Source organism: Sinocyclocheilus anshuiensis, unplaced genomic scaffold (assembly GCF_001515605.1).
Source record: "Sinocyclocheilus anshuiensis isolate Anshui unplaced genomic scaffold, SAMN03320099.WGS_v1.1 scaffold1019, whole genome shotgun sequence".
Classification (NCBI taxonomy): domain Eukaryota; kingdom Metazoa; phylum Chordata; class Actinopteri; order Cypriniformes; family Cyprinidae; genus Sinocyclocheilus; species Sinocyclocheilus anshuiensis.
Window position 1 is genome coordinate 54353 of NW_015546058.1, and position 18586 is coordinate 72938.

Below are 18586 nucleotides of genomic sequence, written 5' to 3' on the forward strand. Positions count from 1 at the left end.
TTTTTTAACCTTAAACCGCATAAACACATTTAATTACACCAAATACACAAAATAATGTTCTTTTTAGCAACATCATATGACCCCTTTAAGTTATCAAACTTTGCCTTCAGCCAAAACTTTTTGCTCTGGAACAAATAATAGATTAATGAGCCCAAAGACTGCCCATTAGATATACCCAAGACAAATGTATCTTATGTTTAACCACTATAGAGACATCAGAGCCAGTGGCAAATTGCAGAAGAACTGGCATAGGTAAGGCTGTTCTCAGCGGGTTCGTGGGTGCAGAAAGGGTTCATGGAGCTCACATCTCCTTAAAAGTTGAAACCAATTTTCTAATAGGCATTATTCTTTATTTACAAACTGCATATTTGAAGTCTAAACAAGTACATTCTTGTCTAAAAATCTCTTAAACTACATTCCGTGATAAAACAACAGAAGTAGTTGTAAAATTATAGTGGGTTTGGTCGTTCGCCATCATATAATCGCTGTGAGAAATGCTGTAAGCGGAGTGATACAAACAGTGAAACGGTTCTGTGGTGATACTGGTAGAACACCTCATGGCTGAAAAGACCTCTAAGCCAATCAGATTCAAGGACCAGAAAGAACTGTTGTATAAATTGTAATATCACCCAGCCCTAAAACTTATTAAAGCATTATGACTTTCTTTAAAGCTGCTTGGAAACTTTAAGAAGCGAATATTTTTATTTGCTCAGCTAGCTCATTGATCAAATCTGTGAAAAAGAAAAGCTTAATAGATTACACACACTGAAAAAAATGTTAGGGCAAGTTATTTATTTTTCACTGGCTCAAGTTAAAAAATATAGATTTGAATCATTACCCTAAATTTTTTTAATTGGATGAATGAAACATTTTTTTCAGTGCACATTTCACTTTGCACCACCTTTCTCTGGCTGGCATGAGGATATTATTGGTTAGTCATAGAAATCGTATCACTACTTTGTGATAAGTGAGTCTTTGCAGTTTTTGTGTACTTTCAGATGTTGTCTTACCACTGCTTTAGAGTATTTAAATGTAGACATACTGTATTAAATGTCACCCATTTTACCCACTAGTATTTATTATTAGAGTCAGGGAAAGCCACCAATGAGTAGCCATATTCTTAAGTCATGTCCCACACTTCTACATAACATTTATAAACAATATTTCAATTGAACTGAACAAAAAGGTAGCTCACCTCTGGAAAGCATGACAGAAATGGTTTAATATAGATGTTGGAGTCATGGACTTTGAGGTCATGGTCTCCTAAACCACGTGTCACTCCTATGGTGGCCATCACTCGTGCCTGTGAGTGAGAAATAATAATTTTAAAAAATCATAATAATTAATAATATATATATTTTTTCAAATCAGCACAAGCACAAAGTATCAAAAATAACTACAAAATCACAAGCCTAATAAAGTACATAGGACTATACCCTGAAAAAATAGACTTATATTTTACATCTTATATTCAAGTCTGCATAAATGAGATTTTGGCAAGGTATTGTAGACAGTGCGATATACCTAATCCTGCCCCCGTCCATCAAAATATGAATCAAATATTTAATCAAACTTTTACCAAAATTAACAGCAACAAGTATTTATTTAATTAAAAGAATTGTCCTTTCACCCCATTACAGTGCCCTGAGCCTTACACTTTAATTTGATAAGTTGATTTACCCATGTTTTAATATGCTTCGGGTCTTTTAGACTGATTACAATACTTTTTAGGTCAGGAAGAATATGCAATCTCTCACCAAGTATGTTTGTATCAGTATTTGATTTGCTATGACTGATATTTGTCATAAATGCCTTATTAAAAATGCTGCAATAAAAACAAAACACAAAAGGCAACTTTCTATTTCTGACGCTTGTCACAAAGAAGAAATTCAGTCAAGCACCATTTATGATTTTTAAGAGCTGTTCAGGTTTATTTTTTACACTATGATTATCAAACAATATCAAATACAAGAGTTCAGAGAAAAAGAGCCAGGTCCAGGTCTGCTATTCACTATCGCTTAGCAAAATAGTATTTTCGTATGTGCCACTATGTAATAGTTTTAGAGAACAGCACACATCTCTGGGCACGCTAGAGGCTGTGGTCTTTAGGGTCCTTGTTAGCATACCAGTCTCTCATGCTGGAAACGCTGGTTCAAATCCCTCTTGCAGCGGGTCGAGGAGAACCGGAGGGGTTACATTGGTGCTGTGACCTAGATGGGAGTAAGGTTTAGGGAGTTGACTGCAACGGAGGCCAGCTAGTAAGAGCTGTGCAGGTAAACCTCACTCCCCTGGCCTCAGGAGGCACACTAGTGACTGACACTAGAGCAGGGGTGTCCAAACTTGTTCCTGAAGGGCAACTGTACTGCAGAGTTTAGCTCCGATACTAATTAAACACACCTGAACTAGCTAATCAATTTCTTCAGACTCACTAAAAACTTTAAGGCAAGAGTGTTGTGTCTTTAAGACAACTTGATGGCTGCTTTGTCAATTCTTCGTAATCAGTTAGGAACCTAGGTGTGCTATTTGATAGCAATCTTTCCTTCGAAAACCACGTTTTTAGCATTTGTAAAACCAAATTTTTTCCGTCACAAAAAAAAAATAAAAAAAAATAATCTAAATTACGACCTATGCTCTCAATGGCAAATGTAGAAAAGTTAATTCATGCGTTCATGACCTCAAGGTTAGATTATTGTAATGCTCTATTGGGTGGTTGCTCTGTGTGCTTAATAAACAAACTCCAGCTGGTTCAAAATGCAGCAGCTAGAGCCAAGAAGTATGACCATATTAGCCCGGTTCTGTCAACACTGAACTGGCTCCCTATTAAACATTGCATACATTTTAAAATCTTGCTAATTACCTATAAAGCCCTGAGTGGTTTAGCACCTCAGTATTTGAGCAAGCTCTTATTGCAGTATAGTCCTTCACGTCTGCCACAATCTCAAAAATCTGGCCATTTGATAAAACCTAGAATATCAAAATCAAGTGCGGGCGGCAGATCCTTTTCCTATTTAGCACCCAAACTCTGGAACTAATTACCTAACACTGTTCGGGAGGCAGACACACTCTGTCAGTTTAAATCTAGATTAAAACACATCTCTTTAACCTGGCTTACACATAACACACTAACACATTTCTATTATTTAAAACTGTTAAAGAATTGTTAGGCTGTATTAATTAGGTCAGCCGGAACCAGGAACACCTCCCATAACACACAATGTACTTGTTACATCATTAGAAGAATGGCATCTACACTAATATTAGTCTGTTTCTTTCTTATTCCAAGGTCACCGTAGTCACCAGATCCAGACTGTATCCAGATCAGATGGTCTCTGCAGCCACCCGGACCAAGCTGTATCCAGACCAGATGGTGGATCAGCACCTAGGGACGCCCTCAACCGCCCTGAATGTCAGCGGAGACCATGTCAACAAGATGAGCCCCAGAGACAGTTCCCTCCGAAGACCTCATCACCTAGACGGCCATCGGGACAAGACCACAGTTACCAGATGAGTCCTCTGCACAATCTGACTTTGTTGCAGCCTAGAATTAAACTGCTGGTTTCATCTGCCCAGAGGCTGTGGTTTTTAGTGTCCTTGTTAGCACGGCCGCCTCCCATTTGGGAAAATAGTATGGGCATGGGCACATGACTAAAAGCGTTAATCCTATTCGCAGTGCGATGGAAAAAAGATTAGAATTCCTCTCTGCAAAAAACATTCCATAAAACATCTGTTTCTGTTTGCCAGATATTTCAAAACAGCAGTACTGTTGGACCAAAATATTGAACTTTATATTTCAATTTAAAGTTCTGTTTTCAATATAACAATGAATGATAATAAGCAAAAACACATTCAAACCACATTAGAAATAAAAAAAATATAAAATTTATATAAACATTTAAATAAAAGCTACCCTAAAGAAATAAGTTTTAAGGCGAGATTTAAAAATGTTAAAAGAATTTGCCTGCCTTATTTCAGTAGGAAGAGATTTCCGGAGCTAAAGAAGAAAAAGCCCTATCCCCCATCGATCTTAGGCAGGTAGATGGAACAATTAACAATCCAGTGTCAGAAGAATGATGGTTCCGCCTTGGGGTATATGGAGTTAAAAGCTCTGACAGATATTGCGGTGTCAAAACATGCAGAGCCTTGTAAGTGAGCATCAGAATTTTAAAATCAACCCTAAACCTAACAGGAAGCCAATGCAAAGACTCCAAGATAGGAGTGACATGATCCCTTATCCTTGTTTTAGTTAGGATTCTGGCAGCAGAGTTTTGCACGACCTGTAATTTGTTTAGGGTAGCTTTTGAAACCCGGGGTTTCAAAATTCAATTCGGGGTTCAATTCGAGAGAAAACAAAGGTGTCTATCAACTTCTCAGCAACAGGGAAAGACAACATTGGACATAATCTGGCAATATTTCTGGTGTGTTTTGAGTTTGAGCTCCGTCAAGTTAATTATTTATCGTCTATTTCTTATCTTAAAATCAATTTTATACACCATCATTTTCGTTTATATAACGTGTGAATATATCCCCAATCGTAAAGGAGATGAGATGGAATAGGATCAAGCGGATGATTGGTAGTAGGATGATTGGAAAGGATGAGTTTAGAGACTTCTGCCTCAGAGAGTGGAGAGAAGGATGAACTCTTCGGTCTTCACACGAGGGCTGCCGTGGTATACTAAGCTTTTTATAGCTAAGCTGAACTGAATTCAGCTGTACACACTTTCCTGTTTATCACAACAAATGGCCAAGCAAAGCACACGACACTGACAAGGTACGCGATACCTCATAATCTAGTACTGCAGTTATATCTGATCAAATGCGCATTATTATTCTTTAGCTTGGGTTAAACAAATCAATTTTGCTTGGTTGGAACAGCAGCTACGCTAATTATGCATCTATTTGTTTCTCCGTTTTTGCCACGAGATTGACATCCCGTGGTAACTAGGATTTACACAAGCTTCAGTCTGGATCCAGAACACCTGAGAAGAGATGATGCCAACCCCTCAGAGGACCTCAGATGATGCCAACCATGAAACAACATACAGAACTACCAAATATTGCTATAAGTTTGATTGCATCATATAATAATTGCTGTTAATAGTGTTTATCGTCTGTTTGATTACGTCTTTAATTGATTTTCCCATACATTTCTGCCATATGTACATTAACTGACAGTCACCACTGATAAGCTATACTACTAAATATTGTAGAAACCTAATTTGCTCTAAAGTTGCTTTGCAACGATTTGTATCGTGAAAAGCGCTATACAAATAAACTTGAATTTAATTGAATTTAATATTTCTAAGATGAAAGAAAGATGTTTTAACAATATTCAGAACATGAGGCTCAAATGCTAAATTTGAATCAAATATTACCCCTAGATTTTTCAATTTTGTCCGAGATTCCATAATAGAATCATCAACAATTAAAGAAACCGTTCCAGGTTTACGAAACTGGTGGGGTGAACCAATGAGCATAATCTCAGTCTTTTCACTGCTGAGATAAATAAAATTTTGCGACATCTATTCCTTTATCTTAAAAATGCATTGAGAAAGAAAATCCACAGGCACAGTATCATCAGGTTTTGAGTGTATATAAATTTGAGTGTCATCTGCATAGAAATTAAATTTTAGACCAAGAGATCTTAAAAGTTGACCAAGTGGGAAAATGTAGATATTAAAAAGCAAGGGGCCCAAAACTGACCCTTGAGGGACTCCAGATTTCACAACACCAACCTCTGACCCAAATCCACCCATTGTAACAAACTGCTTACCAGTGCACCAGTACACAACGAATAATTTATAATACTCAAGACAACAGGACACAAACAACCAAAACATGATTGAAACAAACTAGTGGGTATGGGATTAAGTAAGGAAGTGGCTGCTTTCAATTGAGAAACCTCCTTTTGAAGGGAATATGAGTCAAGTGTGCAAAAATTTGAAAAAGTAATTCCAGTATAAAATGGAGTATTTACCGAAGAAAAGCACAATAGGGTAGAGGTACAGACACAGTTACGTACATTATCAATCTTAGTGCCAAAAAAAATCAAGAAACTACGGTGGACGAGAAGTGCAAAACAAATCACAATTCTGAAAACAAAATAACAAATTACAAACGCAAATGCAAGTCTAAAAAACTAAATAACTATTCAGAAAGCACAACAACAATTCAGAAAACATTATAACAAGTCAGAAAACACAATGACAAATCCGAAAACAAATTAACAAGTCAGAAAACACAACGACAAATCAGACAAACCGGAAGAGGTAGGTATAGTTTGAGACAGCGCCATTGGTTTGGGATTACTCAACGCTGACTGGACGAGACATCTGTCAATCAGCGTATACAGGAAGAACTATCCGAAGTCGTGGTAGAAAGTTCGGAGATGGTATTAAAGTAGCTCAGTTTAAATGTATTGTATGAATTGCCCTTACTATGGAATAAAAAATACGGAGTGTCTATATTTAGTTAAAAGTGACTGTAACACATCAGCTCCAGTGGCGCAGATGGATAAATGCGTGTCGTTGGCTTTTTGACGCAATCGACCTGGGTTCGATCCCGCCTTTTGCCGAACTTTTTTTTCTCCCTTTTCAAATCTCGTATCACATCGTAAAGGCATTTATTTTCAATAAAAATTAAGGAAATAATCCAAAAGGCGGGATCGAACCTGGGTCGATCGCGTCAAAAAGCCAGTGACACACACTTATCCATCTGCGCCACTGGAGGTGATATTTTACAGCCACTTTTAACTAAATATAAATAGACACTCCGTATTTTTTATTCCATAGTAAGGGCAATTCATACAATACATTTAAACTGAGCTACTTTGATACCATCTCCGAACTTTCTACCACGACTCTGCTGTTCTTCGGCTCGTTCTTCCTGTATACGTTGATTGACAGATGTCTCGTCCAGTCAGTGGTGAGTAATCCCAAACCAATGGCGCTGTCTCAAACTATACCTACCTCTTCCGGTTTGTCTGATTTGTCATTGTTTTCTGACTTGTTAATTTGTTTTCAGATTTGTCGTTGTGTTTTCTGACTTGTTATATTGTTTTCGAATTTGTCATTGTGTTTTCTGACTTGTTATAATGTTTTCTGAATTGTTGTTGTGTTTTCTGAATTGTTATTTTGTTTTTTAGACTTGCATTTGCGTTTGTAATTTGTTATTTTGTTTTCAGGATTGTGGTTTGTTTTACACTTCTCGGCCACCGTAAGAAACTCAAGAAAATCAATTACAAAGTTGGGTTGAAGCAATAACAGGTGAAAGACTATTACAATTCAACAATTTGTTAATGGAATTAAACAATTGTCTCGGTTTGTTTTGATTATTGTGTATTATCTTAGAAAAATAATCAGATCTGGCAGAAATAATTCCAGCCTTATACTCATGTAAACAATCCTTCTATGCCTGATAATGAACAGTCAGACCAGAGAGACGCCACATATCTTACGACAGGATGTCTTCATTGCACGCAAACCATCGTTATACCAAGGAGCAAGTCGCACAAATGAAACAGAGCGTTATTTTTGAGGAGCAAATGAGTCAATGTGAGACAGGAGAACAGAATTTAACATAGAAACTTTAGCCTCCAAAGGATCAGATGAAGAGAAATTACTTCGTGAAGAATCAATAAAAACAGAAAAATCAGAAGGCTCAATTGATCTCCATTTACGGTATGTCATAGTATTAGAAGAGGAGATGTTAACAACAGGAAGATTCATGTCAAAACAGATTGCCAGATGGTCAGCCAACCCTAGATCAATGGCAGACAACTGAGATACAATGGATTCATTTGAGATCACAAGGTCCAAGGTGTGTCCTTTTTTATGTGTAGCACAGTCAACAAACTGATCCAAGTCGAAGCACTCCAATAAAGACAAAAAGTATTTTGTAAATGCAGTCTTTTTTGTCCATATGGATGTTAAAATCCCACAGAATGAGAGTTCTCTCAAATTTAAGGTATAGGTAAGACAAAAGATCCGCAAATTCTGATAAAAAGTCTTTATTTGCCTTAGGAGGCCTGTAGACTGTGACTATAGCAGTAGAGTGGGACTCAGAAACACTCAAAACTAGATATTCAAATGAATTAAATGGAGGAACAGCCACAGGACTTAAACTGTATTTTTGATTCTACAGTACAATGATATCGCCACCGGTATCATTGTACTGTAGAATCAAAAATACAGTACAATGATACCGCCACCTCTACCAGAGGATCGTGGGAGATCCAATAACCCCTAGCCAGCAGGAGTAAGTTAATTAAAGAGAAAACCATCCGACTGTTTGTGCCATGTTTCAACTAGACACAAAAAGGTCAAGTTTTTCTTCCACAATGATGTCAGATAAAATCGCAGCCTTGTTGTTGACAGAGCGAACATTAAAAAACGCAGATTTCCACAGATGCAGGGATAAAGAAAACCCCCTTGTAGATTCTACATAGATAGGCACAGACAAGTTGTCATAGTTAATCCCAGCAGGTCTAGACGACATCCTTTGAGGTTTACGAAGAAATGTAGGATAAGAAACAACATCAGAGGATGAATATGTAAAACTGCGCCGTGAGGAGCGATGTATATAGCGCTTACGCTGGAGGACTCCAACATCTCCGCTGATTGAAAGAATATCGTTTGCCAAATAATAATTCCTATTTAGTTTCAACAGCTGGTGAGCAGTGTACCTTAAGGCCATGTAGGAGGAATCCACCCAACAGCAACCTCGCAGCAGTGTAGAGCAAGGCAACAAGAGTTGGTTCCAGCAGCAAATACTCAAAGATAGAAGCAATAGTCCAACAGGTGAAGCGTAATTCCACATCGCAATCAATCTTCAAAGGCTCCAAAACAACAATAGTTAAACAAACAATCGGGGGAAAGGAGCGGCAGCCAAAACGCGCCAGCGTTCCCCTTCAACCTGTGGCGAGTATCCCGGTTCCAGATCAGTGTCGCCCTGGAAACGCCGCTGCCACACTGATCACAGAAGCACAACACCTGTGCGTGATGAGTGGCGCACCTGGAGCTCGTTCCCGATTATTTAGGAGTGGCCAAATCAACAGTTTGGTACATTCTGAGAAAAACGAATGCGCTAGTGAGATCAGCAACCTAAAAAGGCCTGAATGTCCACTGAGGACAACAGTGGTGGATGATCAGAGAATCCTCTCCATGGTAAAGAAAAACCCTTTCACAACATCCAGCCAAGAGAAGAACACTCTCCGGGAGGTAGGTGTGTCAAAGTCTACACTCAAGAGAAGACTTCATGAGAGCAAATACAGAGGGTTCATCACAATGTGCAAACAAGGCCAGATTAATGGCCAGACTTTGCCAAAAAAAAAAAAATGCCAGACCACTTCTGGAAAAGCATTCTTTGGACGGCTGAAATTAAGATCAACCATACCAGAATGACGGGAAGAAAAAAGTATGGAGAAGGCTTGGAACAGCTCATGATCCAAAGCATACAACATTGTCTGCGAAACATAGTGGAGCAGTGAGATGGCATGAGCATGCATGGCTTCCAGTGGCACTAGGTTACTGGTGTTTATTGATAACGTGACAGAAGACAGAAGCAGCCGGAAGAATTCTGAAGTGTATAAGGATATACTCTCTGCCCAGATTCAGTCAAATGGAGCAAAGTTGATTGGGCGGCACTTCTTAGTACAATTGGACGATGACCCACAACATACTGCAAAAGCAACCCAGGAGTTTTTGAAGGTAAAAAAGTGGAATATTGGCCAAGTCAATCTCCTGATTTCAACCCGATTGAGCATGCATTTCACTTGCTGAAGACAAAACTAAAGGCAGAAAGACCCACAAACAAACAACAACTGAAGTCAGCTCCAGTAAAGGCCTGGCAAAGCACCACAAAGGAGGAAACCCAGTCTTTGGTGATGTCCATGGTTCACAGACTTAAGGCAGTCATTGCCTGCAAGGGATTCTCAACAAAATATTAAAAATGAACATTTTATTTATGATTATATTTATTTGTCCGATTACATTTGAGCCCCTGAAAATGGGGGGATTGTGTATAAAAATGGTTGTAATTCCTAAGCATTTTATGTTATATTTTTGTTCAACCCCTTGAATTAAAGCTTAAAGGGGTCATATGATACGATTTCAAGTTTTCCTTTCTCTTTGGAGCATTTACAAGCTGTTTGTGAATAGATAAGATCCCTAAAGTTGCAAAGACTAAAGTCTCAAACCCAAAGAGATGTTCTTTATAAAAGTTAAGACACATCATGTCTACATCACTGTGTGGGAAGATTTGCATAACACCGCCCAAATGTATATGCAAAGAAAGAAGGCGTAACTTTATTGTTGCTGCCACCGCCGCCACCATGTTGTGAAGACGCTGTGTGTTTCGTTGCGAAAGCAAAAATACTTTGTTTGGCCTTCCAAAAGAGGACACAACTAGAAATCAGTGGTTAAGTTGTATTTACAACACTGTTCCAAAACAGTTCAACCCAAATATTCAGATGTGTGCAGTGCATTTTACGGAGGACTGTTTCCTGAACCGGGGAGAGTAGCCTACAATGCCAGCTGTGCACAAAGGCTGTTTCTATAAAGTGGGACAATTCCAACTTTGCAAGGACAGTCTGGCACTTCTGACTCACAGCCTGTAAGTAAGTTTCCATATTTAAAGAATTTGCCACTGACGATTCAAACACGAGTTTTGAGCAATGTATATAACTCGCCGATTTAGGAGAAAATCTTAAAAATAATGGACAGTCACTAAGACCAAGTCACAACCTATACTAAAGTGGCTGTTGCCGGAACAGAAACATTTTAGAAACGTTTGACGATAATGAACTTTTAAAAAGGTGTCGCCTTAATCTGGTAAGATAAAATGTTTTGTGAATTCGGGCCCTGTTCTGGTGGCATACAGAGCCAAAATTATTAATTGTGTCAGTGTCCAAATATATGGACCTGGCTGTATCTGCAATTGAAGATCCACTTTGTCAGTCTGAAACCTCCTAGGTCACAAAGATTTTATAATGTGAAACTGCTCTTTGTTAATAACTGAAATCTTTTCTAGGAACATCCTAGGCATATTTTTTGCGCTGATGGCCTGCACCCCAGCAGAGTTGGAGTGGAAGTCCAGTCAGACAACACCTCCAGCACGCTACACTCCATATGACTAGTAAGCCAACTCTCAAACAACTGCTATGATGGCTTTTGCTCTTCCCACTTAAATGACAGAAGTACTTGTGTTGTATAATCTACAAAGACTGTGTCTGTTCCCTGAATAGTGAGGTCAAAACTTAAAAAACAGGACAGAGAGCATCACAAATGGGCGGGACTTTTTTCCCTAAGATGACGTGTACATAGGGATAAATCTGTAATCACTTGTTCTGAGAGACTGTTTATGATTTATTAGGATTATAAAAAAATGAGTGGGTGGATTTTTACCATTATATGCTGGTTGTTTTCACACACTGTGTTCAAACACCTTATAAAAGTAATTTTTGCATAATAGGTCCCCTTTAAACTATAGGACAGAAAGAGCTAAATAAACGTATCACTACATCTAAACCAACATGTTTACTAGATCCTATACCCACTAAATTACTGAAAGAGTTGTTAACTGTAACAGAAGAATTGTTTCTCAATATGATTAACTCGTCATTATCTATAGGTCACATCCCAAAACCATTCAAGCTGGCGGTTATTAAGCCTCTTATTAAGAAACTACAACTAGATCCCAGTGAACTGGCAAATTACAGAGCCATTTCAAATCTTCCGTTTATGTCTAAAATTTTAGAAAAGGTTGTCTGCTCAATTGTGCTCCTTCCTGCAAAAAAACAAAAAACAAAAAAGATATCTATGAAGAATTTCAGTCTTTTATCTATGAAGAATTTCAGAAACTGAACATGTCAAAATGACAAATGACTTGCTTCTCAGTGACTTGCTTCATGACTTGCTTCATCAGACCAAGGCTGCATCTCATGGCTAGTTTTACTATATTTTAGTGCTGCATTCAACACTATGGATCATGACATACTCATAGATCGATTCCAAAACTATACGGCTATTTAAGGGCAGGCTTTTTTTGGGGAAGTCGTGGCCTAATGGTTAGAGAGTCGGACTCGTAACCCAAAGGTTGCGGGTTCGAGTCTCGTACCGGCAGGGATTGTAGGTGGGGGGAGTGAATGTACAGCGCTCTCTCTCCCACCTTCAATACCAAGACTGAGGTGCCCTTGAGCAAGGCACCGAACCCCCAACTGCTCCCCGGGCGCCGCAGCATAAATGGCTGCCCACTGCTCCGGGTGTGTGTGTGCACTTTGGATGGGTTAAATGCAGAGCACTAATTCCAAGTATTGGTCACCATACTTGGCCACATCACAAAAAAAAGATGGTTTAGATCCTACCTGTCCGATCGTTATCACTTTGTATATTTATATGGGGAATCATCTCAATTAACGCCAGTAAAGTATGGAGTGACACAAGGATCTGTCCTAAGCCCTCTACTATTTTCAATATACATGTTGCCCCTTGGTAATATTATTAGAAAATACGGGATTAGTTTCTAACTATATTTCCCTATCGATGCTTCACTCGTACTGTGTTGCTAGACGCTATGGGGAAAACTCATTTTCCTCCAAATGACTGAAGCCTTTTTTAATAATGCAGTGCAACTGCACGGCCATTGGTTCATGCAGTAAATAAAAAACTAACCAATGGCATGGCAGCGGAGCTGCATGAGCATATGGCCTTCAAGTCCGCCAGAGGCCACTGAAATGGGCGGAGTCATGGCTGATTGGCTGATTCGCCACCTCTTGCCAGCTGCCTTCAGCATCTGCAGCAGCAAGCGGTCTCAGCATTCCCCTGCCACCATCTGGCAAACTAAAAAAAAGGGCATATTTTCTAAGAGCAAATTTCAAATCATGTGAGTGAGCTCACGTCGGCTCAGGTCCCGCGTGCCTCCCTCTCTCCACACAGAGAGGTTTCGCCCATCCTCTTCACCCACCCAGACCAGCACCCCTCCACCAGCGCGGGTGACTTGATCTCATTCTGTGGGAGCAAGGACAAACTTTTGGATGACAGTTTGTCATTGGTGGCCTCAGATGCAGAGGATCTGTCGGGCTCAACTATCGACCCCGCCCCTTTGCCTTCTTCCAAGCCCAGTGATGACAAGCCAGGGATGGACGCAGAACTTTTCCGCATCCTCTCAAGGGCGAATGAGGAGCTGGGATTGGAGTGGTCTACCCTGGAGGAGCCCACCCGCAGCCACCTGGACGAATGGTTCCTGCCTGGGTGCCGCCAGGCCCCTAATCAGAGAGCTTCTCCGTTCTTCCTGGAGGTCCACAATGAGCTCACTAAGTTGTGGCGTGCCCCCTACTCGGCCCGCCTGTGTACTTCTGCTTCATCCGCCCTCACCTCTGTTGACAACGCTGAAGAAAACGGGTACGAGAAGCTGCCTTCCTTGGATGAGTCAGTGGTTGCGCACCTCTGCCCGCCCACTGCCATTAGGTGGAAGGCGAAAGTCGCTCACCCATCCAAGCCATGTAGGACAACGTCTGCGGTCGAGGGCTTCTCTGAACGCTTCACTGCTGTGCAGAAGTAGTCCCAGGCAATGCGGCACTTCCTGCCCAAGCGTTCCAGCTCCGCAGCTGCTTCCAGTCACCGCAAGTCTATGCCGACTCAGCAGCCCACAAAGCAGGCGCCTTCAACGGCACAGCCTGCTCCCAAGTCTGAGCCTCGACAGCGCTCCTGCTTGACAAAGCGCTACCCTTTTCCTAAGCGTCAGGGACCGCGGCCCAAGACAGTGTTGGACCCTGCGCCTCAGACAGCATCCTGATCTGAGGGACAGGAAGAGGAAAGGGCTAAGTCTCGCTGCAGCTGGACCACCCCTCAAACAGACACGAGTATGCCTCCAAACACCCCGTTTAGTTCCGGGTGCCAGAGACAATGTGCTTGTTGTAAACACTGGGCCCGTTCAAGCGACCATACAACTAGCCACTGTGATAGCAGGCAAAATAAAACAAACATATAAAAAAAAAAAAGAGTGAATTTCTTCTTCCACTTATCACGAGTGTCAGGTCCCTAACAGCGACCTACCACTCGAGTCAATCCAACCCCTTGGCAGGCCATCCCCGGAGTGTCAGATTGGGTTTTGGGGATAATAAAAGGAGGTTACTCACTTCAATTCACTCGAAGACCCCCGAGATTCAGTGGTGTGGTTCCCACCTCGGTAAAGAGCAAAGGTGCACACGTCCTGTGCTCAGAGGAGATGAATTTACTGGCAAAAGGAGCCGTAGAGAGACGGTTCATCCAGCTCAAAGTGAGTCAGGCTTCTACAGCTATTACTTTCTCTTCCCCAAAAAGGATGGTGACCTACGGCCCATCCTCGACCTCAGGCACCTGAACCGAGCCCTCATGAAATGGTCATTCAGGATGACTACACTGAAGCAGATCCTCTCGTAAGTATGCCCAGGGGACTGGTTCTTTTCTCTGGACCTGAAAGATGCCTACTTTCACATCCAGATAGCCCCCCCGTCACAGACGATTCTTGAGATTCTCTTCACTTCGAGGGAGTGCTTATCAATACACGGTCCTTCCCTTCGGACTGTCCCTGGCTCCTCACACATTTATGAAGTGCATGGATGTGGCTATTTCTCCTCTGAGACAGATGGGAATTCGCATTCTGAACTACCTCGATGACTGGCTCATCTTAGCCCAGTCAGAGGCTGAGCTGCAATCCCAGAGATCCCTCCTCTTCAGCCACTTGAAATGCCTGGGACTCAGGATCAATTTTGCCTCCTTCGCATGCGACTCCTACAGTACTGGCTGAAACCACGGGTTCAGCCCCATGGCTGGCATCACGGACGCCTATGTATCAAGGTGGACCAGGCCTGCGTGGCAGCTCTGGCCCCTTGGAGAAGCCCTCAGTGGTTAGAATGGGGCGTGGCTCTGGGAATGCTCTGTAGAAGGAAGGTCATCTTAACAAATGCGTCCAACAAAGGTTGGGGAGCTCTGTGCGAGGGCAGTCTGACTTTCCACTTTCGACCAGGGGCCAAAAATCAGACTGCCCTCTCATCAACTGCCTGGAAATGCTGGCAGTGTGTCGAGCCCTTCTGACCTTCCTGCCAGACCTATGGGGACAACATGTTCTAGTCTGCTCGGACAGGCTGACAGTGGTGTCCTACATAAATCACCAGAGTGGGCTCACCTCGAAGCGCCTTTTCATCCTGGCAGAACGCCTCTAGGAATGGGCACACCTCAGCTTGTGTTCACTAAGAGCAACGCATGTTCTGGGCATACTGAACCAACGAGCAGACATGCTGTCTCGGAGCAATGTCCCCTCAGAGGAGTAGATGCTCCATCCGCAAACGGTTCAGAGAATTTGGGAGATCTTTGGGAAGGCAGAGGTCGACCTCTTCTCCTCAAAAGACAACTTTCACTGCCCAACTTATTTTTTGAAGGACAGGGATGCATTGGCCCATGACTGGCCCAACCTCCTCCTTTATGCTTTTCCCCCAATCGCTCTGATCTCTCAGGTAATCAGGCTAATCAGGGAACACAAAGTTTCTCCTAGTGGCCCCACTCTGGAAGAACCAGCATTGGCTCTTGGAGCTGTTGCAGCTGCTCACAGCAGCTCCATGGCCCATTCCCCTGAGACGGGACCTCCTCTCTCAGGCAAACAGAGCGATCTGGCACTCCCAGCCTGAGCTGTGGGCTCTGCACCTTTGGCCTCTCGATAGGAGCCTACTGACCTTCTCGAGAGTGTCTTTAACACCATTTCACAGGCTAGAGCCCCATCTACAAGATATCTCTATGCCCTTAAATGGTCGGTCTTCTCCCCTTGGTGCGCAGCAAAGACCCAACCTCCTGCGACATATCAGTGATATTGTCCTACCTCCAAGAGTTGCTGGATAAGGGTCGTCCCCCTTCCACACTCAAGGTCTACATAGCAGCTATAGCAGCTTCTCACGCTCCTATAGCAGGCCAGTAGGTGGGCAGGAACAAATTGGTTTTTTGTTTTCTGAAGGGGTCCAGGAAGTTTAACCCGCCATGCCCCTTACCATCCCTACATGGGATCTGCCCACTGTTCTGAGGGCTCCCACTACAGTCAACTGACCTTCAGCCCCTGTCACTAAAAACTGCTCTGCTACTGGCTTTAACATTGGTAAAGTGAATGGGAGACTTGCAGGTGCTCTGTGTGAGCCCTACCTGCCTGGAGTTCAGGCCCAGCAACTCCACCTTGGAAGGTGTTATTATTTTTTATGACCACAAGATGTTGAAAGGCTTTGAGTAATGAACCCTTTTCCGATACAATGGTGTTCAAAGCTTCACTGGTTTAGGACACTTCACTTTGCCATCACTACCTCTACCATCGCACGGTGTCATTGTACTGGTTCCCCAGAGCGCCTAACAATGCAGTACGAGTGGAGTATTGATAGGGAATGTACTCGGTCACTAACGTAACCTCGGTTCCCTGAGATACGGGAACGAGTACTGCGTTGCCAGCCATGCTATGTAGCTGCAGGACTCAGTCGCTGCTTCAGTCGAAGTAACCTAAGGATCCTATGGCAGAATGCCCGCTTATATAGCCAGATTCCCCGCCCATTTTGGAGGGCTCTGGCAGCCTTCGTGGCCATAGAAGTGGAAGAAATATAAAAGATTGGATAATCAATAATGTTCTTCTATTAAATTTGGATAAGACAGAGATATTGCTTATTGGACCAAAAAACAGTACAGAGAATCTCTTAGATTACAATTTCTAGATGGATGTACTGTTACTTACTCTACAGTCAAAACTGTGGGTGTTATATTAGACAGCAACTTGTCTTTTGAAAACCATATTACCCATGTTACAAAAACAGTATTTTTCCATCTTAGAAACGTTTCTGATCTACAGAACATGTTATCGTTTCTGATGCAGAAAAGCTAGTTCATGCATTCATGACCTCTAGACTGGACTATTGCTAGGTGGTTGTCCTGCATCTTCAATAAACAAGCTACAGGTAATTCAAAATGCAGCTGCTAGAGTCCTTACCAGGTCAAGAAAATATGATCATATTATCCCAATCTCTACACTGGCTACTTATTAAGTTCCGTATCAGTTACAAAATATTATTACTTACTTATAAAGCCCTTAATGGTTTAGCTCCTGCATACCTAACTAGTCTTCTATCACGCTACAATCCATCACGTTCGCTAAGGTCGCAAAACTCTGGACTCTTGGTAGTACATAGGATAGCAAAGTCCACTAAAGGGGGTAGAGTGTTTTCGCATTTGGCTCCCAAACTCTGGAATGGCCTTCCTGATAGTGTTCGGGGTTCAGACACATTCTCATTGTTTAAATCTAGAATAAAAACACATCTCTTTAGCCAAGCATTCACATAATGTATCTTATAACTTTGTCCTTTAGATATATCTGATCAAATGCACATTATAATTCTTTTGCTTGGGTTGAACACATCATTTTTCCTTGGTTGGAGCAGCCGTTATGCTAATTTGTCTCTATTTGCTTCTCTTTTTCTGCTATTGGATTGGCATTCTGAGGTAGCTAGAAATTACACAAGCTTCAGCCTGGATCCAACCCTTACAAAGATCTGAGATGACCGAACACCTGCGAAGAGCTGATGCCAACCCCTCTGTAGAACATAAGTGTTCTGTTTCTTTAAATTCTCAGTTCCTAAGCTCGCCTCTACGCGTGGTCAAGGGTGTTATCGTAGAGAAGTTTCATGTATGTGGACTAACTCCTGCATCTCAAGTAAAGATACACTTGTTAAAAGGTTCCCTTGTCTCAGGGCTCGTCATCCAACATGGTGTCAGAAGTGGTCTGCACAGAATCGTGATGACGGTGAAAGAGAATCCGTCGAATATCCACACAGTAAGCTGTTAGAGATCGTCGCATGATAAATTATGGCTGAAGGCTTCCGCAGATCCGATCCACTTGTCTTTGATGGCAATATTGCCGAAAATTAGCGTGTTTTTGAACAGGAATTCGATATATTCATTGCTGCGGCACACTCGGAGAAAGAGCCTCGCACAAAAGCATTCATACTGCTTAACCTGGCCGGCTCAGAAGCCATTGAACGCGAACGATGCACCCGCGGTGTATACGGGTCAGGGGGAAGACCGATAAGTAATTACACCGGCTGAATCACTTTAAAACGCAAGTTCTGCGAACTTTGTAGTCCACAAACAAATATAATGATAGAGAGACACAAATTTAATTCAAGAAACTAAAAGCCAGGTGAGACAATCGAGGCATATGTGAGTTACTTAAGAAACAAGGCACTGAGTTGCAGGTTTCGAGATTTACAAGAGGAATTGATAAGAGATCGACTAGTGTGTGGGATACTTAATGATGGAATGAGAAAACTCCTGTTGCGTGACAATGAGTTGACATTAGCATAGGCTATTGAAATATGTCAGATACATGAACTAACAGATCAGCACACCAAAACACTAGCTGGAACAAAACACAACTTGGCAAATGTGGACAGTGTTCAACAAACGGTATCAGATCTTAAAACTTTTAAAAGCAGTTTCATGGTTAATTGTTTTTAGTAGGATCCTTTCTTTCTTTCCTCTGATTGCAATATGTTCCTTCAATGTTTTTGTACAGAAACTGGCTGAGCATCCAA

General features: G+C 41.7%; 1 protein-coding gene across 1 annotated transcript in view; it reads right to left on the reverse strand.

Moving 5' to 3' along the window:
* The window catches only part of LOC107699368 (protein phosphatase 1H-like), an 82271-nt gene that overhangs the window by 21779 nt on the left and 41906 nt on the right, over nucleotides 1-18586 (reverse strand). The window contains exon 10 of the mRNA XM_016500604.1: nucleotides 1196-1303. Within this exon, the coding sequence (XP_016356090.1) occupies nucleotides 1196-1303 (108 nt within the window). The remainder of the gene's footprint in view (nucleotides 1-1195; nucleotides 1304-18586) is intronic.